General features: G+C 36.5%; 1 protein-coding gene across 1 annotated transcript in view; it reads left to right on the plus strand.

The window, feature by feature from the left end:
• Positions 1 to 22378, plus strand: part of PAWR (pro-apoptotic WT1 regulator) — a 45144-nt gene that overhangs the window by 17292 nt on the left and 5474 nt on the right. The window contains exons 2-5 of the mRNA XM_015812043.1: positions 9847 to 9975; positions 12397 to 12431; positions 19521 to 19662; positions 19751 to 19855. Of these exons, the coding sequence (XP_015667529.1) occupies positions 9847 to 9975; positions 12397 to 12431; positions 19521 to 19662; positions 19751 to 19855 (411 nt within the window). The remainder of the gene's footprint in view (positions 1 to 9846; positions 9976 to 12396; positions 12432 to 19520; positions 19663 to 19750; positions 19856 to 22378) is intronic.

Consider the following 22378-nt stretch of genomic DNA (forward strand, 5'->3'; position numbering starts at 1 on the left):
GTGATGGTATCACCCAAATTGGAAGTTTAACATCAAACTTAAAAAAGTACTTTTGCCAAACTCTTAACAGTGCAACCCTTATTGTATGATTTCTAAAAGTTTTATCAATCTTTTTCTGCATAAAAAGGTAGGCGTGCCATCCAAAGTACAAGTCCCATCCTTCAACATTCAATATCCTCTTGTTAGACAAATTAATCCAATCCGTCATCCATGTTAATGCACAAGAATCATAATAAAGTATCAAATTTGGAACTTTAAGTCCTCCACGTTCTCTAACATCTTGAATAATCTTGAATTTAACTCTCGCTTTCTTGCCCTCCCAGATGAAGCGATTCAAGTCTCTCTGCCATTCTTTCAAGTTCAATTCATTTTTTAAAATAGGTAACATCTGAAATAGAAAAAGAAACTTAGGTAAAATGTTCATTTTGATGGCCGCAATACGACCCAGCAAAGAAAACTGAAGTTTTTTCCAGCATAATAAGTCTTTTTGTACTGATTTCCATAGTCTTTCGTAGTTATTCTGATAAAGTTTCATGTTAGAGCAGGACAGGAAAATTCCCAAGTACTTAACTTTATTAACCACTTCAAATCCTGATATTTGCATAAGTTGATTTTTATCTTTAGCCATCATATTCTTTGTAAGAATTTTAGTTTTATTGACATTAATTCTAAGTCCAGCCGCCTTGCCATATTGATGCAACTCTTGCAACAAAGATTCCAATGACTCAATTGGTTGAGACAATGTAAAAACTAAATCATCCGCAAAAGCTTTAAGTTTATATTCTTTAGCAGAAATCTTTAGGCCTTTAATCATTGAAAATTCTCTAATTCTGGACAATAAAATTTCCAGTGACAATACAAATAGTAAAGGAGAAAGTGGACAACCTTGTCTGGTACCTTTTTGTATATCTATAAGCTCTGTCAGGTCTCCATTAATAATTATTTGAGCACCCTGTTTTTGATATATCGCCTTTATAGCTGTTTTAAATTGATCTCCAAAGTTCATATAATCCAACATTTTATTTAGAAACTGCCATTCCAATTTATCAAAGGCCTTCTCCGCATCAAGAAAAATAAAAGCCGAAGATATTTGATTATTCTTGTCCAAATATTCCAGTAAATTTACAATTTGCCTAATATTGTTCTTCATGTATCTTCCAGATATGAAACCAGTTTGATCATCATGTATATAATGTTGCAATTTCTGCATCAGTCTATTAGCCAGAATTTTTGCAAAAATTTTATAATCCACATTCAACAAAGAGATAGGTCTGTAGTCTTTAAGTTCCAAAATTTCTTTATCATCCTTTGGTATCAAAGATATAAAAGCTCTTGTCCAAGACTGTGGTGTTTGTTCTCCCAGCATAATTCCATTGAATAAGATTTTTAAAGGATGTAGCATCACAGCTGACAATGACTTATAATAAATTGCTGTCAAGCCATCAGTTCCAGGGGCTTTACCAGCTTTCAATTGTTTAATTGCATTTAAAATTTCGTCTGTAGTAATCTCTTCATTCATAAGTTTCTGTTGCTCCAATGTGAGTTTATATATAGATGAAGATTGTAGATATTTGTCAATATCTTCACTATTTATAGTTTCTGAAGAATATAAATGCGAATAAAATTCAGTAAATGCCTTTTTAATCATTTCTTGTTGATAAATCTCACGGTCCTTGACCAAAACTTTAGATATAAGTCTAGCTTTCTGCCTCTTACGTATTTGGTAGGCCAACCATCTCCCCGGTTTATTTGCATTAGCAAATGTATTATGTTTAATATACTTCAAGTTGGTGGCCANTCATGTATATAATGTTGCAATATCTGCATCAGTCTATTAGCCAGAATTTTTGCAAAAATTTTATAATCCACATTCAACAAAGAGATAGGTCTATAATCTTTAAGTTCCAAAATTTCTTTATCATCCTTTGGTATCAAAGATATAAAGGCTCTTGTCCAGGACTGTGGTGTTTGTTCTCCCAGCATAATTCCATTGAATATTTAAAAATGAACATGACTTTCTGTTACATATTTATATGAAGTAAATCACCATGTAGGGATTTGCTTCTAAAAGACAACTGAAAATTACAAAAATAGAAAGTTACAAAGCTTCTACCTAGACTTGTTACCTTTATTTGAATTTTTGGTTAAATTACCGATAGTTCTTAATTCATTCAGTGACCATTCAACGTTATGATGGTGCTAAAAAAATGGACTTACAACCTGCACCCAAAGTTATGTCTATTGTAGCATCCTTACAATCATGATTAAAATCCAGGCCTTTGGCAGCCTGCTCATTCTTAATTTACAGAGACATTCCAACTCCCACACACCCACCTATCTCTCCCTCCCCATTTATGCCCTTTTACTGCTTGTTAACCTGCCTTGTGGGGTTCCAAACAGACCCAGAACTGCGGCTCTGGGCTTACTTGCTGTGCCCTAAGAAATCTCAGCTGTCCTAGCAAGCGCCAGCAAGCATTCATTTTTTCAGCTACCTTCTCTCCCCAGCCCCACATGGATCCCCAGCTTGGCCCATCAGCTAACTGCCAGCAAAAATTTGTTTGCTCCTGAATGCAGTGGGAAATGCCAGGATTGCCATCGTTAAGTCAATGTGATTATGTGATATCTCTCTTTATGACTGCATCAACTTAATAATGGCAATTCTGGTGCTAGTTGTGGTTGTAAGTCAAGGATTTAAATATTGGTGTTGAGTCTGGCCTTTCTTGTCTAACAGTATTTAAGATGAGCAACACTTTCTGGTTTTGTTGACATGTTAAATTATACTTAATCTAAAGTGGAAGCAGACATTTCCATTTTTCTTTCTGCTTCACCTAGCAAGATAGAACTTGCAAATCTAGGGAGATTCTATGTTAATTTCCATTATAACTAACCTCAGATAATAATGTTTGCCAGATTCTTTCAATTAAATTTTAATCCATTTGTCACTGGTAGTGCAGTAAAGAAATACAAAGCAACAAACTGTACTTGGTGCTGGAGATCATTAATGAGAGGCTTTTTGAAGCTTCTCCCAGTAAAATGGAGAAGGAAAACCTGTTTCTTGATTGCCTCTTTGCTTAAATTTCCCCTATACCAGGGGTCCCCAACCTCTGGTCCATGGACCAGCACCGGTCCGCACATGCCAGAAACCGGTCCGTGCAAACAAGCAAAGCCCCATTGGCAGGATGCAGACAGCACGCAAAACCACAGCCCCTCCTGTCCGCGATAAAACCTCTTTCTACAAAACTTGTCCCTGGTGCCCAAAAGGTTGGGGACCTCTGCCCTACACTACCTTATATGCAAATTTCATAATCCAATCCATTAAATGGGGCAGGTTTTTTGATAGTATATTGGAAAGTATAGCAGATTCCCTCCCCATCTAACTGACCTATAAGCCACTCCTAGATTAAAGAACCTCCCAGCAACAGAGGGTCACAAGGCACTTTCAAGCAAAAATGTAAAAATATAAAACATTAACAATAAGACTTGTTTCAGAAACCTCTGTCTTTTCTCTCCTTCTTCTCTTATTGGTTTGAATTACATGGCTATCCTAAAATAGTCTAATGCTAAAAGGCAGCTGGATTATGTATATTAATGCTGGTTTTAGCATTCTAAATTTTCATTTCCAATCCTTTGAAAATGCTCTTAACATTTAGAGGTGTTATGTTTAAAGGATTGTGTGTATACTTATAGCTATACATATAGGAATGTAAGATTGGTGCGTATGTAAATCCATTTATGCACTGTTTTTGCCATGATAACATTTAAATATGTATAACAAAACCATTGCTTTTCTTTGTCATATAGAAATGAAAAATGAAACAGAATATTTCAAAGTATGAAATGAAAAATATTTTTTTAATTATAAAGTATACAGATTTCATGTATTCTGGTTGAAGGTGTTGCAAAGGTTAATAACTGGATTGCAACATCTATTGTAGGAAAATATTTTTTTAGCTTAGTCAGTATTAGCTTCCATTTAAGGAAGAATGTCTGTTAAGACCAGTGGTATTTACTAACTATGCCTGTGAAAACATTCCTTTTCACCCTCAGATGCTGGTTCAGCTGTCTTTCTTCTAAGAAAAATTATTTCAGTATATTCCATACACTTGGAAAATTTAAGCACGCATTTTAATATTCTGGACAGAAAAATGTGATTGCACTTACTATGGAATATGTGACAATGCTGTTATAGTTTTAATTACTGCGGTGCTTTTGTAGTAGTAATGATTTGCATTAACCATGCGTTTTTGCAGAGGTGAGGGTGCTATAAAGGTGCTATAACTATTGAACCTTGGACTCAATAGTTGAATCCATATTATTTTGTCTGCAGTATATAGAAATAGAGTTAATCTCTTGAAATTTAGCTATATTATATCAGAGAGCAGGTAGCTACACTTTGCCAACTTTATCTGAGCTCAGAAACTAAGCTGGGTTGGGCCTGCTTAGTGCTTCAATGAGAAACCTACAGAAAATAACAAGGCTGTAAGCTTGAAGCTTTCTAAGACTGGAAAGTGATTGGAGGAATAAATCAATAGAAAACCATTTCAGTGTTGCTCCTACAAAAAAAAATAGTTTGTGTCCATGAAGACAATAGATATTGAACTTGTCTTATCTTTTTATATACAGACAGCAATATAAATGATAATCTTTTAGTAAGCTACCTTAAGCCGCAAGCTCTTTTATCTTGGAGATCAGTCAGAAATATCTTGTGTAAAATATGTAGGAAAGAAAAATGAAAAGTAACTGATTAAAAAGCAATAATAGGAAATTTGGTTCTGAATGCTCTTTGGTATCATAATTTTGCTAATGTTTTCCATCAGATGTCATCAGTTTGAGTCAACCCAGAAATGTAGTACTAGAACATTTATTGCAGTCAAGAAAACCAGTATGAAATCAGAAATATAATATATTGTTTTATATAACTTTGGCTACTTATTATTGTTTGGAGAAACAGCTGCTGAAAAATCTGTATGGATTAACATATGAATCAATTTAATATTTTCATAATTATTTAATATAAACAAAAATTCATAGAAGTATGCATTAGTATTAGTTCTTAGCAAAAGTAAACAACTTGAAATAATTGGACACATTTGAGAAGAGCTTGCTGATCAAAACCAGTTTAGGAATGAGTTTAGCATGGGAATCAGCACTGTAAGTTCCATTTGTGCAAACCTTGCATGAGTGGAGCTTCTTGTCCGCTGCTCACGTGAATGGAGCTTCATGCCCGTGTGCTTGCTCACGTGAATGGAGCTTCATGCGCGTATGCTTCCCCATTTCTCCTGTGGCCCGGTTTTGGACAAGCTGTAGCCCAGTTGTACGCTGTGGCTCAGGGATTGGTGACTCCTGCTGTAAAGCTTCAGTTATGTTTTTACTTCAATATTTATTTCTTACAGCAGACATGTCAAACACAAGCCTGGGGGCCGGATGCGGCCCGCGAAGTGGTTTCACATGGCCCATGAAACCATTCTGGAAACAGTGAGGGAACAGCCCCCTCTGTCTTGGCCCTGGCCCAAGCCGGCCAGGAGCCAATGTACAATTTTGTGGTGGCCATCTATGCTGAAATGCATTCAGTCTTAGCTCCACAAGGCCATCTGGAAACAGCGAGGAACCAGCCCCTGCCGCGTTGGCCCTGCCCCCTGGGTGCATGCTGGGGAGGTGTCACCCGTTGTGAGGAATGAAGAAATGCACCATCGCCTGGAGTGGCCAGCAAATGGCCCTTGCCTATTTCACCTATCTGGCTTGATGGGCTCCGGGGGAGGGGTTTTGGCAGGCAGCGGGGCGCTCTCACAGTGCCAAAAGGCTGAGCTGGACGGCACGAATCCAAAAAGAAGCACGATGCGGCCCAGCTCCCAGCCTGCCCGGTTTCAGCAGGCAGTGGGGCACTCTCCTCATAGCGCCAAGAGTTGAGCCGGGTGGCGCAAAACTGATGAGAAGTGCAATGCTGCCTAGCCCCCAGTCTGCCCAGTTTCAGCAGGCAGCAAAGTTGACGAGCTTCACACCACCCGGCTCAACCTCTCGGCGCTGTGAGGAGAGCGTCCCGCTGCCTGCCGAGACCGGGCAGGCTGGGGGCTGGGCAGCATTGTGCAGGTAACATTGACTCTCATGCTGCTCATGGCATCCCCTCTCTCAGAGCCCACCAAGCCAGATAGGTGAAGTAGATGAGGGCTACTTCCAGGTAATGGTGCATTTCTTCATTCCTCACGAAGGGTGACACCTCCCCAGCTGCATTTTTTGCCTGTTTTTCTCCCTCCCTCATCTCAAATATTTTCCCACCACTCTGTACTTAGGAAGGAAGGAAGGAAGGAAGGAAGGAAGGAAGGAAGGAAGGAAGGAAGGAGAGGGAAGGTCTGAGGGAACTCCTGCCTTAGTCCTACCCTGCTGCCCTTTCACCATCCCCTTGCCCCCTCCTCCTGGCCTATCCTGGGGGTCTCTCATCCTATTGCTAAGGAAGCTTTGGATACAAAGCTGGGTCTACTCCCATGGAGAGGGAATGGGCCTCACTCTGACTTTTCCCTCGTACGCATCATGAGCAACCAGGCTAAGGAGAGCAAGCACAGCAGCAGCAGCCTTGAGGAGGAGATAAGTGCAGCTGGGGAAGTGGGGCTGGGCTTGGTGCCATGAGGGCTAGGTTGGGCGTTTGACCTCTGCTGTCCAGGGCTCCGGGAAGCCCACACCACCATCCAGCCCCCCCCCCCCCCGCATGGCCTGAGAGGAACAGTGAGGCTCCTCCAGTGGACCATGCCTTGGCATTTGCCCTGGTCCCACCCCCTTCTGCCAGAGACCCTCAGATCTGTCCCATTCCTGCCCAGGCCCCCATAGGCACCCTTAACGCGAACAATGTAGAGCTGGCCATTCCCACCCAGTAGGCCACACCCACTCCATCCACGCCCATCCAGTAGGCTGCACCCACCCTGGCTGCACCCACCTTGACCCCCAAGGGCCACCGCAATGCTGATGCGGCCCTCAATGAAATTGAGTTTGACATCCCTGTCTTATAGCATTACCAATACTGTGCAACCCATTTCTTAAAAAAGGTTTATGACGTCTAGTTTAGTTTCCCTCAAGTAAGCTGTTATATATGTGTCGGTTTGCTGATACGGAAACAAACTATAGGACTTGAAGACACCATAATATCAGGGGAACAAAATTGTCCATATTACACCTAGCCCTCCCTCCCACCCCCCACCCCCCAAATTGGAAAATATATAAAGTTCTTGGCAGCATTGTAATAGTCCAGTCAAAAAATGATTAACACATGAATGACTGTGAATGTTGATTTCTGGACCACGAATGAGCACAATTGTACACTAGATGGAGTTGTGCAATATACTTGCTGGCCACAGCTGCCACAGGCTTTTTAATGAGGAGCCTCAAATCCAAGAGGAGTTGCAGATAATGGATGGACTCATTTGGATTCCAGAGGAAACTTCAGGTTTTCGCTAAGAATCTAGAGGACAGTTTGGCTGGAGGCTTGGCTGCAATCTGGAATTGGCACGTGACCAAAGTCTTGGACCACATTGCTACCTGTGCACTGATTTGGGGTGCAGATAGCACACACAAATACAGTTAGTTCTCGTTTACCAACTGCAGTTGGGACTGACAACTCCTTCAGTAAGTGATGCAGTTGCTAAGTGAAACATCACATGATTCCAATGGACTTATGACGTCATCTCATTTGGTCATTAGGCAAGCCAACATGGATCATTAAGCAAAACATCACATGACCATGAATTTTCTGCCAGCTTCTCCATAGACTCTGCTTGTTCGAAACTGGTTGTGAAGTGTGCAAATGATGATTGGATGACTTCAGGAGGCTGCAACAGTTGTAAATACTTCACTGTAGTGAAGCACCCTAATGTTGATCATTTAACTACAAGGAGGCTGTAATGGTCACAAATGTGACGACTGCTTATAAAGTTTTTTTTTTCAGCACCATTTTAACTTCAAACAGCTGCTAAACAAGTCAGTTGTTAAGCGAAATTGACCTGTATGAATACTTGTATTTAAAATTTATTCCTTCTCTGCCATAAGGCAGCTCAGTGATCACCTGGTATTGATTAAGGTACATGACAGTCTCTTTCCATGTAATTCACATACTTCTGATTTAAAATCTGTGTTTTGTCTAGTATGAGAAACTATAGCCAAATGTTATTTACTTATTTCTCAAGTTAATTAGCTAATTTCAGACGTTCTAATATTTAAGTATATGGCCAACTTCTTTCTACTGTACGAGGACAAATCGTGCACTACAAAGATCGTTTGGTGGTGGAAGAAACTTCAAATGTAATTTACCAGATTCCCTGCATGGATTGCCCCTGCCACTATGTGGGACGGATGGGGAGGAGGCTAATTACCAGATTGCAAGAGCATGAGTGAGCAGTTAGATGAGATCTGAACTCATTAGTAGCCTCACATTGAAATGAATAAAGCCATACTTTCAATTCTCCAGCTGCTATGATTATTGGCTGAGCAAGAACAAAAGTAGCCATAAAAATGATTGAAGCCTGGAAAACACCAGCCTATCGGGTACTTAGGCACCGCGGGCATAGCAACACAAAGAAATCACATTAACAACTTGATAGCCAGCCATCAACACCCAGTTAACAACTAAGAACTACACAAAACCAGTAACCATATGTATAGAGTCCAGTGCACATATTCTGGAGAGAGAGAAATTCCCTGATGATGGGCTCCAGTATAAGCCCAAAAGCTTGGAAGAATAAACCTTTGGTCCTAGTGACCGAGTCAAATTGGACCCTGTATTGATTTAATTACTCCCATACCTATAACATTTATATATAATTTTTATTAAAAACTTTAAAAATAGAGTAATATAGACTATGGAAGACATTCACAGACTGCACTAATAAATGTAATACTTAAATCCTAGTCTACAACCACAATAACATTTGATTTTTTATCGTTTCTATCAGAAAGTAGTTACATGTTGGTGTATCTATGCATTATTTTCACCCCTACTTATATTTCAGCCTTAACATCTCTTTCAGTTGGAAAAGTGATCTAATCCTTAAAGAATCTGCTTATTGGACATAGTATAAAAGAATGCCATGCCATGCCGTGATGAACAGGTGGTATATATTCCCAATCCCTCAGTACTACCATTCCTAATTATGGAGTCTGACTTTTTTATTGACCTTTTGAAACCATCAACCTTCTATGGAAAGCCTCCGACTTCTTGCTGATTTGCCCATTGACTTTGCTTGTGGGAAGCTGGCAGAGAGCTTTGGAAATCACAGTCATATAACTATGGCTTACTACAATGATGCTGCAGTGGCCACAACTTTGCAAATACACTATTGTGAAGACCCTTGAAATTTCAATTACGTAGGAATAATGGTTACAAGATTTTGTATGCATTCTTTAAGTTAGATTTGAGGAATCTTGTTCAAAAGCTTTTGCACCATGATGGACCATTTGGGCTTATCGAAGATTACAAACAGTAGAGTTTTAGTAGTGTATAATTACAATTTACAATTTTTAAAATTAATTATCGGAATTTTAATTAAAAGGTTCTATAATGTCTGCAATTGATCTATTCCTTTCTTTTAAAACTTATCCTCAGAACCTTTCTTCCATTGAATCTCAATCACATACCTAGATAGAGTTTACCTTTGAAATATTATATTGCATTTAACCAAGCAAGTATTTGGCAGTCTTTAGACCAATACATTCATTATACGCAGCTTAATGTGGGCAAATGGTAACTGTTAACACCCAAAAGGCCATATAGTGTATAGATAAATTTTGCAATATCCAAAGTCTGCTGAAATGTAGTACTTCAGATTTAATGTGCAAGTTGGAAAACATTGATTTGTTTTATTTTAGAGTTTGGATGAATATGATGATGATGAAGCAGGACAAAAAGAACGTAAAAGAGAAGATGCAATCACACAACAAAATACAATACAAAATGAATCTACTATTTCGGATCCAAATGCTTCATATATATTACAGGTGAGATGTTATAATACATATCTACAAATATCTTTAACTCTTATTTTGACAGATTTTAGTGCCAATGTTACATTGGGGGATAGATGGGGAAATCATCAAATTTGCAGGTGACACCAAGCTGGCAGGAATAGCCAACACTCCAGAAGACAGGCTTAAGATACAGGAGGATCTGGACAGACTTGAACACTGGGCGCTATCTAACAAAATGAAATTCAATGGTGAAAAAAGTAAGGTTCTACATTTAGGCAAGAAAAACAGGTATAGTATAAGGGGTACCTTGCTCAATAGTAGTAACTGTGAGAGGGACCTCGGAATCCTAGTGGACAATCACTTAAATATGAGCCAGCAGTGTGCTGCAGCTGCCAAAAAGGCCAACACAGTGCTAGGCTGCATTAACAGAGGGATAGAATCAAGATCACGTGAAGTATTAATACCACTTTACAATGCCTTGGTAAGGCCACACTTGGAATACTGCATCCAGTTTTGGTCACCACAATGTAGAAAAGATGTTGAGACTTTAGAAAGAGTACAGAGAAGAGCAACAAAGATGATTAGGGGACTGGAGGCTAAAGTATATAAGGAACGGCTGCTGGAATTGGGTATGTCTAGTTTAATGAAGAGAAGGATGAGGGGGGACATGATAGCAGTGTTCCAGTATCTCAGGGGTTGCCACAAAGAAGAGGGAGTGAAGCTATTTTCCAAGGCGCCTGAAGGCAGGACAAGAAGCAACGGATGGAAACTAATCAAGGAGAGAATCAACCTAGAACTAAGGAGAAATTTCCTGACAGTTAGAACAATTAACCAGTGGAACAACCTGCCTCCAGAGGTGGTGAATGCTCCAACACTGGAAGTTTTAAGAAGAGACTGGACAGCCATTTGTTTGAAATGGTATAGGGTTTCCTGCCTGAGCAGGGGGTTGGACCAGATGACCTCCAAGGTCCCTTCCAACTTTATTATTATTATTATAATATGATACAGAAATCTTATTACAACTTGTATTTATTTTGTCCTCATAACTTTGGCTATTGCCTCTTCCTTCTGGATTAATTTATAACAGCTCTTTGTGAAAACCCAAAGAAGCATTTGTGTACTATCATGAAGGATAAGATAAAATGGCATAGCACTCTGAGAGTTATAGGATGAATCAAGAGTACCTAGCATCACTTTTGGAGTATACTATGTCCAATAAGCAGATTCTTTAAGGATTAGATCACTTTTCCAACTGAAAGAGATGTTAAGGCTGAAATATAAGTAGGGGTGAAAATAATGCATAGATACACCAACATGTAACTACTTTCTGATAGAAACGATAAAAAATCAAATGTTATTGTGGTTGTAGACTAGGATTTAAGTATTACATTTATTAGTGCAGTCTGTGAATATTCTGATTATGTTAATTAAATTCAAGTGATTAAAATTCACATAAATAAAAATTAGTTAACTGTTATAACCCACAACAACCACCTTACTAGAGCATTCCCTTATTGATAGTATACAATATTTTGCCTTTGAATTGGTTATCTCAGAGTTGCTATCTGTTAATATAAGTAGTCCTCAAGATATGACATAATTGAGCCCAAAATTTCTTTGGCTAAGCAAGACAGTTGTTAAGTGAGTCTTTTCATAAATAATGATTTGCAGAGGATTCTCTTGTCCTATTCTCTTTAGCTCATAAGCGTCTTGTGTGCCAGTGTGGTCAGTTGTTTGGAGCTATATTTGAATTCCGAGCAGCTGATTGGTTTTTATTTCCTATTATTTCAGAGTTATATGGGCTGATGATGTTACCTAGTTTAGTAATGAAACGTTCAGGAATTATATTAAAACAAGCTTGGAGAACAAACTACAGCCAAAATCTAAAACCCAAGCTACAAATATGTCTTATTATTATATGATATATTTAAATGTCATATATCTTGTGCCTATCTATATCTTTCACTTTGGGATATTTTTATAAGTTGCTTTGAGTTCAATTCAAGGCAAATCTGGAATATAAATGAACAACAATAAGTTATATTTATTCCCTTCTTCCTTTATACAATATAATTTCTCATTAATACCACTATTTCAAAGATGCTGCTCTAGAGTTAAGCCTCAGAATAATTTCTGTTCATTGCTCTTTATATTTCTAGTATGTAAACTCTGTCTATGGAATTGTTCTAGAAACAATTCTCGGCAGAATTTTAAAATTTCCCTTGCGCTCTGTGGGCCAAAGTGTATTGGATCATTTTGTAAAAACCTTCATGATTTTGAAGCAGTATCTCACTGTAAGTGGTCATTACTGGATGTTTATATTGACCAAAGAATGGTATTCTGAGACATATAAGGCACATATCGCCAATTGTTTTAAGTTATACAATAATTATAAATCAGCAGTTATAAATATTAGATACTTAATTATGTGTTTTAAATATATTTTAACAGGACACATCTAGAGCAATTGGAAACAGATACAAAAGGTAAGGAATTGCTTAGTAGATTACTGATTAGTGAAGTATAACTATGATTCTAGAAAACAAACACTCAGATTTGGTACTAAATTTCCTTGTTTAATAGTAGATATTATTTGAACTCTATAAAACCTAGAATTGTAAGTTAAGGCTCTTTCTCAACTAGTTTTATATAGCCCATGATGAGACCCCACAATAGACTTAATGTAAGCTATAGCTTACTGAGCTACCACCTTTTGGACTGGAGGAGAGAAGTGGAAAATAAATTTTAACATTAAGAAGTTTAATTGAAAAGATGGGAGACTAAATGACCTCAGGAAAATAATTCACGTTTTGTAGGATACTAGATAGAAATACCTAAGAACCAATATATTAGCAAGCTTTCACTGGTTATCTACAGATGCAGATGCATTCCGGTCATATCCACTTCAGGACATAGAGGGTCTCCTTTTTAATATGTTATGTATGCTACTGCTTTTAAGTGCTACTGTTCAGCTAAACCAAGCTTTCTTAATCTATTGTGTCCTAGTCAGTGGTACTCATTTGTACCGTATCAGCAAACAATCACTCTATCAAAATTATAAGTCCATCCACATAGGAACAAAAAGTCTATTTTTATTGATACAACCTATTTTTTCAATAATTCTGTAATTATAGTTAGCAAATACCACAGTTTTAAGGAGCTAAATACGCCAGTACTATTTTTATTACAAAGTAATGAATAAGAAAGGTGATTAAAGCAATGTTGCTTCTATGGGAACAGATGTTTCTTGGACGCAATCCGAAAAAGACCCCCAAGACAGAGCAAATTAGCACAATATGTTACATAATACAGTGTGAACTTATTTTTTTTTCAAACTTAAAGAGAAAGTAATGGCAATAAAGCCTGACCCTTTTCTCTTATCTTCCTATTCTTCTATTTATTTTGGTACTTAATCCCCAAGAAACCGTGACACTGAAAATAAACCTATCTAAGCCAAAGATTTGGAAGGGAGATGGCAAAAGAAAAGCCATTATACAATGACAGAAGGTAATAATGATAGTATTACCTTCCTAAAAGAAATCTACAACATCCAAAAGAAGCATAACTTTCAGAGTAGTAAAAATATGGTTTTATTACATTAACATGAGAGAAATCTTTTGCAAGATGAGTCTTCCTTTTCATTCCACTCCAAGTATCCAACATCCTCCTTTCTAGTTTTTAGAGTGTTGAACATCCTATGCCATACTCTGAAGTGGATTGTATCATTGCCCATCACAGGAAGTTTTAATGAACCTCCATTTTAGATTTTGCATGGATCAACTTCGCAACACTCTAAAAATGGATTATCTGGACCCTTTTCTGGCAGGATTAAGGCCTGATTTTGTGACAGATTGCACTACTGCATGACCTGGATTATGGGCTGGATGGGGAAGTGTGACATTCCTAGTATTAGTAGTGGCTTTTGATATACAATTGACTATGATATCCTTTTTATACAGTAATTTTATTAAATATTATAATTACAACAGTGAAAACTAATACAAGTTGAAAAAAACTAGAATAAATGAAAATAATAGAAGGTATAAAAAAAAGGGAAAAGGTAGAAAAAAGAAAAATAAGAATGTAGTAAAAAAATTATAAAGAAGTGATTGCCCACATTTGTCACAAGTATAAACAATTTTAACAACTTATCTATTTCTCTTAAAATACAACAAATGATTCCCTCTTCCCATATTCTATCTCTTATCTGTAAACAAATTAATAAATTATTAATAATAATTTAATTTAATTATTAATAATAAATTACTTCAGTTCTGATGTCAGCAAAAGTTCATTAAGAGTTACCATAGTTATTTTAATTTTGATCAAATACATCAACTTTACATTCTTTTTATTTCTAACAATCTTAATCTTTAGTCCCTTCAAACAATATCATAGAACTTGATTTCTTTTCATTTTTTTTCTTTGTCCCTTTTCGCAAAAAAATTCAAACCTTTAACAAGCCTTTTTTCTAAACCCAATATAGGGATTACGACTCAGGTCACTCTTTCTTCATTTGTTGTGTATATATCCTCTTTATTTATTAAGACATCAGCTAGAGGCAGATACTATTAATATTAACTTCTGAATTCATTGTTCAAAAATGTCCTTCAGTTTGCCCAATGTTATAATACTTTGCTTCATTCTATAATTGTACATTCAGTTTGAGTGTTCTTCTCCTTTATTTGAACACCCTCTGGTGTTCAATTTTTACAGTCTTACCCTTTAATGATTGTTTAAATTCAAAACAAAAGCAGTTTCCCATGGGGAGGGTTCTTTATAATTAATTCCAAAATCTTATTTCAAATTTATCTGGACCCTTAGTCCATTTATAAACTTCTAAAATCAAAGTTTTAATCATCCTTTTTCTGTTTATTAAAAAAATAAGCTATATAACTTATAGTTAAAAGTTTTTTTTGTTAAGGATTGAAGGAACACTTACCCAGTGCTGTTAGACCTCTCAGTACAGTACAAGAATTCCCAATAGTTGAAAAGCAATTAATAAGCAATTTCTGAAAGTAATTAGAAATGGAAGTTTATAAACCTAGTATCCTTTCAGAGGGGCTGATCACGATTTCAACAAGATGGTTATTCCCTCATCTCCCAGAGCTCTAAACCTTTCAGAGACTACTGTCTTTCAGTCTCCTCACAAGAATAGCTATCTGGAACACTTGTGGGTGATCTCAAGTCCTCTTCTTACCTAGAGAGGAATAATAGAAGAGCTGGTCTACTCACTGGCTCTTCATGCTGCCACAGGTACCAATTCTGCTTTTCATAGACCCATCTTCAGTCCACATTTTCTTCTTTGGAAGTTGGCCTATGGTATGTTTTTGGACTGCTTATGAAGATTAGGAAAAACAGGTGTTGTCTTGCAAGGGTTCCATATCTACCCTAGTGGGTAGCTTTAATCTATATAGGTGGGGGAGGAGAGACCAGCCCAGTGCCCATGATCTGTGGTATGCATAAAGGCCTGTCTCTCCTGCTTTTTAACATTTATATAAAGTAACTGGAAGAGGTTATCAGGGTGGGGTATCATCACAACACTTATGATACCCAATTGTACATCACCACATATTGGGAAGTTGCTATTGCTACTTGTTCCTGGTCTGTATTGGAGAGAACAGACTACAATTTAATGTTACATCTTAGTTGCTGTTGATAGTTTGGGGTCCTTTGTAATCATCACTGCTACTCCTTGATGGGCAGGCTCTATCTATCAGGATGGTGCTTCATGACTTAAGAGTGTTTGTGGACTTAGAGATCCTCCTAGATTTGTAAGTGGAAGTCATAGTGAGAGGCCAATGCCCAGCTTTTTTTAATTTGTATTTCTGATTGTAGCATTTTGTTCTGAAAAGAAATTCAATCTATTTTATTTTATTTTATTTTATTTATTTTTTATTAGAAAAATATATCTAAACACCTTTGAATCCTAAAACCAATGCTAAAAAAGAAAAAGAAAATTTCCAAAAATATAAGACTAACTATATAGTCAATAAAGAAGAATATTTGTATCTCAGAGTTAACATGAAGGGTTTTTGGTGCTCTCTCAGCTTGTAAACATTTTATTACCCAAACTAGGTCACAATATCAGTGCTGGAAAGGGAATAAATATAATGTTTAATAAAATTACTGTATAAAAAAGGATAGTCAATTCTATATCAAAAGCCACTACTAATACTATGAAGGTCACGCTTCCCCCATCCAGGTCATGATGCAGATCATTCAGTAGAGTGACCAGTGCAATCTGTCACAAAATTTATTTCCTTTTCCTGGCCAGATAAAAACTTATTCAAATAGACGTTAATCTTACAATTTGCTAGTTATGAACCCACATAAAACAGAATCCTGTGGGTGGAACTGCAAAAGACACTTACTTTTTTACAGGGAAACTTCAGTCATGTGAAATGCATATGACAATTGAACAGGTCTTTTACAAAGTATGAATTCAGTAAACTTTCAAAAGTTGAATTCTAAACTTTATGTTTAGTGTTGCAACAGACACTTCCTGTTTGTAGATAATAAAGTCCAGAACAAGGAATGCCAAATATGGTAATAGTATTAAGCTGCAGAATTCCTTACAGCTCTGTCATCATGCTTTAAAACAGCCTTCCCCAAACATTCATCCTTACACATATATTGACTTCAGTTTCATTTATTTCCAGCCAAGATGGTATTATTGGCTGAGGACAATAAATGTTGTCGTCCATCTTAAAAGAGTTCCAAGTTGGGTAAAGCTGCTTTGAAAGAATCTTGTTTATCCGGCAATTCATGGCTTGCTACATCCACAAAATAGTTCACTGTATTATTTTAGACATAGGATTTAGGAATTTTTTTCCCAATTATAAAATAGACTCTCTGGATATGTTTACAGCATTCCTTCATAACTCCTTAGCGTGGAGGAATTCTTGAAATAATGTTCAGCTCTCTGGGAATCCTTGGATTAAAAATCTCAAAAAAATAAGAACATTGTAACCAAAACTACCGGTATCCATGTTTTGTGATAGTTATAACAAAAGGTGTAAGGTTGGCAGCGAAAAAATTGCACCACTGTTAGTCCTAGCATAGTGTAAAAAAATGATTTTCACCCTACTTCCTGGTCACAATCTCTAACACATCCTTTAGTGATTTCTCATGGAATCTGCAGAGTCCCATTCGAACAAGACTGCTTTAAGAAATCTCTTTTAGTGGCAATATAGTAACAGGTCCCCTTCATTTTCCTAGAAAGCTGAAACTATATTAACATCCTCTCCAACTTCCCCATTCACACATTATAGAAGATAATGTATGCATTGCATAACTTATACAACTTTGTTTTAAACACTGCAAATATAGTTACATTTTTGTTTGCTAGATATGGTCACTCCTAGCTTTGTGGCTTTCTTTGAAAATGCAGAAGTGGTTTAGTGGAAGGTAGCCTAGCAATTCATAGACCTCATGCTAGTGCACATTAGGAGAATCATGGCACTTGTATAGGGTGGCACATCTGGTGAGGACAGCAGCATATGGCAATGGGAAGCAAACTGCAGGTAAGTGCAGCAGCCAGCTTAAGTGTGCTATCATTTGTACTATGTAATTAGTGCTATTATATCTGGGCTGTAAAAATCCAAAGGTTAGTAACTGGCAGCAAAAGAGCAGAGAGCTCTACCCCTTTTAGAGTTGAGACCATGGGAAGCAGGAGTCAGTAAGCCTGAATCCAATCTCTGGATAAATATCTCTACTAACTAAAACTGTATCCCAGTTCCAGTGAACTGACTAAGATTGACAAGAATAACAGAGTTGGAAGGGACCTTGGAGGTCTTCTAGTCTAACCCCTGGTCAGGCAGGAAACCCTATACCATTTCAAACAAATGGTTGTCCAGTCTCTTCTTAAAAACTTCCAGTGTTGGAGCATCCAGTAATTCTTGAGGCAAGTTGTTCCACTGATTAATTGTTCTAAATTGTCTTGAGAAACAGCTATCCAAAAGAAGCTCAGCCACTATGGCTTTTCCAGTGAGGCTGTTTTGACTTTTAGGGCTAGATCAAGGCAGAAGATCTCATACATAGAAGACCAAACAGTAATTGTTACTTTCTCTCACAACGCACTTGAAAATAACTAGGTTTTAATTCCATACCAACTTCATATTTACATTGCATCACAGTTTCAGAATTCAAATTTTGTATTTTATCTATGGCTTAGTGCAGGGATTTCAAACTCACAATGTCACGTGACGTGTTGTGACGTATCGTGACTTTTTTTCCATTGCTGGCAATGGGTAGGCGTGGTTTCGCCATGACACATCCGGCCCACGGGCCGGCAGTTTGACACCCCTGGTTTAGTGTGATGCTTTCCCCATTTTGGAAGGGAAATATAGGATAACCTCTTATAAAACTCAACACTACCCCGTGACACAGGTGACACAGGTGTTATAGAAACCATAGCGCACAGGTGTTCACAGGTGACACAGGTGTTATAGAAACCATAGCGCATATTCTTTTGTACTGCTAGTTCTACAGGGACATTCAGCTGATTTACTCCTTTTCATCTACGTTTCCTAGGCACTCCAATAATTTTTATTTGCAGTGTTTGTTAACAAACCAGGAAAAATCTGTTTCTCTAAAATAATAAAGTTTTGCTACATTACAGTATATGTAAGCTTTGCTCACAAATGGTTGTCATTGACATTAGGGCCTAACTTTGTTTTACTGAATGTATTTTTATTGGTCAGTGACTGAAATAAAGTTTTTGTCTGTCTGACTGAGAACAGAATGTTACCAAGAACACTGTGTGTATGCATTTATGAAGTTATGAGGAATCGAGTTTAACTCAGGTTTTAATTTACGTTTTATCTCTGTTTCAAGGAATAAAAATAATGATTTTTTTCGTTTAGAAAAATGATTACTTATTGACATTTTTAATACATTATTTTTATTTTTTCTTTCCTTCTGTAATTATTTATTCTGTCCCTTACAGTACCCATTCCCCATATTTTAATTAATAAATTGGGTGGGAGAGAGAAAAATATTGTAGAAAGAGTTGGTATAATCATTTTTCCCACATCATAAAGGTCCTAAAACTACGTAAGTGGTTTTTTAAAAAAAATTAAGAGTATTCCAGTGGGTTGTGTATTGAATTTGAAGTCCATATTCAGACTGTGGCTTAGCAGTCTACAGGTACTCTGTATCCTGGTTTAAAGTAATGCAAACAAAAATAAAAGAATCAGGTGTGCCATGCATTAAATGTAATATATTCATCCTAACTATAGCAACTGACAATGATGTAGGCATTTTTGTATGTAAATTGTTGAACATATGGAAGACTGAAATATTTTATGGCCTGTTTGGATTAATTGATGCTTATCTGTAAAACAGATGTAATGTGGAATTGTCTTATGGGCATGCTACAATAAAGAAGATGGGGATAATTTAGCACAGCCATTCCAAATGCTTGTTGCAACTAGCTTAACACAAGCTGCTATTTACTTGCCTTCAATGATTTAGTATCGATATTGCCACAACTAAATTGGGGAACATGCAAATAATTTTGATAATTCTATTATGCATCAAGTATGTTAAATTGTAAGTTGTATTTTTCACAGCACAACACCAGATGATGAAGTTTCTAATAGATGTTCACGTACAGATAGGACAGGATATAGCAGATTCAACAGGGATGCAAATTCTTCTGGAAACTTTGTCTCAGCTAATTCTTTGGAAAAGAAGATTGATGATCTTGAAAAGGTAAATATAATCAATATAAAAGCTGCAATCTAATGTCTATTGTTTTTACTGTTTTTAAATAAACTATTTTAAATTTTATTTTTTGAAGGATCTAGCAAAGGAGCGACAAGAAAACCTGAGGCTTGTGAGGATAGCCCAAGACAAAGAAGAGTTGATTGGAAAATTAAAGGAGGAAATTGATTTATTAAATAGGGTAAGTTTTTCTTCAACCTAGCTGTGTTTCCTAGAATTTCTGTACAAGTCATACATTCCCTCGCCCTCCCCCCCCCCAAAAAAAAATTGGATTTACATTTGTGCATAATCCGGCACATTGATGCTCATTTATTTGTTCACTCTTTTATTCATTCTTTCTTCTTTCAAAGAATCCAAGAGCAGTGTACTTGCAGTTTCTTGTCTTTAGAAGAGAAGAATTTTGGCAACAGAATGTTGGCTTTCAAATCTAGTGTTTAAACTTTAGATTTGCAAGCCAACATTCTGTTGCCAAAATTAGAGATCTTACCTAACTTAAATAGAGTAGTTTGAGCGTGCTTGGAGTAAAACTGGGCTTGGGCTGTATTTGTAACACAGGTGAAAATACAATAAAAACACCTGGTACAATTTTTATCGGGAAATTCTGCATGTGGCAGAAGGACAATTGGTGACCTGATCTATTCCTTTTCTATTTTTCTAAAAAGACTTATGGGAAGGCTTCAATTAACCAAATTGAAGTGTGTGTGTGTGTGTGTGTGTGTGTGTTGTTGTTGTGAAGATAAGAAATGGGAAAGGATGTAATAGTTCTGATAGAATTTCCTATGGAGTTGCGTTGATGAATATACATAAGGGATGAATGCACATGTTTAATTATGATTTGGAAATATATGTTGTAGATATGTCAGCTAGACTTTTGTGAGTGCAGGTGAAAGTAGGAATGGTATGAAAATAATAGTTGAGGCATTAGGGTGAACAGAAGGTAATTGAGAGCAGTGCAGAATGATAAAGGAAAAAGTACAGCAAGTTCATCAAAGATGGACAGAGCAACAGTTGCAACATGCAGCAGTGGTGGGCTAAAAGAGTGAATAGTGATGAATTATTAACAATTTGTAAATATTGTTTATGAATATAGAGGTAAAAGCTGTTTCTTAATACTATAAAATGATATGTTAAGCAAGCAAAAAATTAATGAGAATAAATAGAATATTAGAAGTATGTTTGTGTGTACTTTTACATGCAGATATACAATTGATGACTGAGGACCCAGATACTTTACACCAAAAATTAGCTTGTATAATGCAATGAAAGAGCATAATTCTGAAAAATAATATTCTATTTGACAAAAGAATGAAGTGAACGCAAATTACAGTTAGTAGTGAAAAATCAGAATAAATATTTTGGAAAATGGTTTAGGAAAGATGGGGAAATGGGTAGAGAAATTTGAAGAAGGGGAAATACTGGTAGAATAATGGGAATAAAGAATGATGAAATAAGTGTAAATGGCTGTATAAAAGAGCATACTATGCCCATTTGGTCATCTAAACTTGAAAATTGGATTTATTAGGAAAACACAGTTGAATTCAGGTGTGCATTACTTAAGTTTGTAAGATAAAACAAGAGGAGATAGAACTAATTGTAATTAATATGGACTTGGTACAAAACTGAAAGAAGAATATTGAGATTGTTTAGTTATATAGAGAGATTAAATGAGGGTCAAATTGTAACAAGGAAGAAGAGTGAATGAATTGAAAAGAAAGGGAAGAGTAAGAAACTTGTGGATAGAGATGAGATTCACAAAAGTATCAGATTTAACAAAAAGCAATATATGGTATGAGTTGTTTACAGAGATGGTAGAAATGTGGGTGTTCGGAAGAATAGAAAATTATGGAGAAACATAGTGAGTGTTCTTGTTTTAAAATAGCTTGAATGCAGTTCTTTTTTAATGTCTTTTCTCTTACTTAATTTTTGCATTTTGGATAAGGTTTCCTATGCTCAGAAGGATGGATATGTATATATGCATGTAAAATGGATAAACTATTACTGATTTATTGTTAGGCAGTTGAAACATATTAGAAATGTTAAATAAAATGGCCAGTTTTAGTGGGATTCTAAGAACTACTCTTGAGAAATACAGCATTAATTCTTTAATCATAATAAAGTAGCTGTTCTAGGTGCCCAATATTTTCTTATTTGAATTTTATTGTGTATTACATGGCATTGCTTCTTAAACACAGTTTGTAATTTACGAAAGGAATTTCAGTTCATTGGGAAACAAATCCTGCACACAATTCAATTAATTTGTTTTTTTTTTAATTGTTTGAATATTTAAATTTCAGCCAGTGGTTGTGATTGGACCTAGTCCACGTAACTCATACTTTTAGTCATTTTGGAATGTTACTTGTGCTAGATAAACATTCCAGAATGTGTTTATATCAAATATTGAGTAAATTTTTAATGTTTCTGTCTCGGCTTTAAAACAATTATTTTGATCTGTACTTGTGACACCCATCTGAAAGACAAAGGTAAACTTAAATTGTAGATTTCTTGATATTTGAAAATCCTAGATATGGTCCATACTTTTTTCAGACATTAAATAAAAACAGTGGTGGACTTCAAAATTGTATTCTGACTGCTACTTCATTTTTCAAATGTGAAGTGCTATATTGCTTAAATCAGCAGCCCCAACCTTTTGGGCACCAGGGACCGGTTTCATGGAGAGAGGTTTTTCTGAAGGGGCGTGGTTTCG

Source organism: Protobothrops mucrosquamatus, unplaced genomic scaffold (genome assembly GCF_001527695.2).
Source record: "Protobothrops mucrosquamatus isolate PMUCROS unplaced genomic scaffold, P.Mucros_1.0 scaffold63, whole genome shotgun sequence".
NCBI classification, from domain to species: Eukaryota; Metazoa; Chordata; class Lepidosauria; order Squamata; family Viperidae; genus Protobothrops; species Protobothrops mucrosquamatus.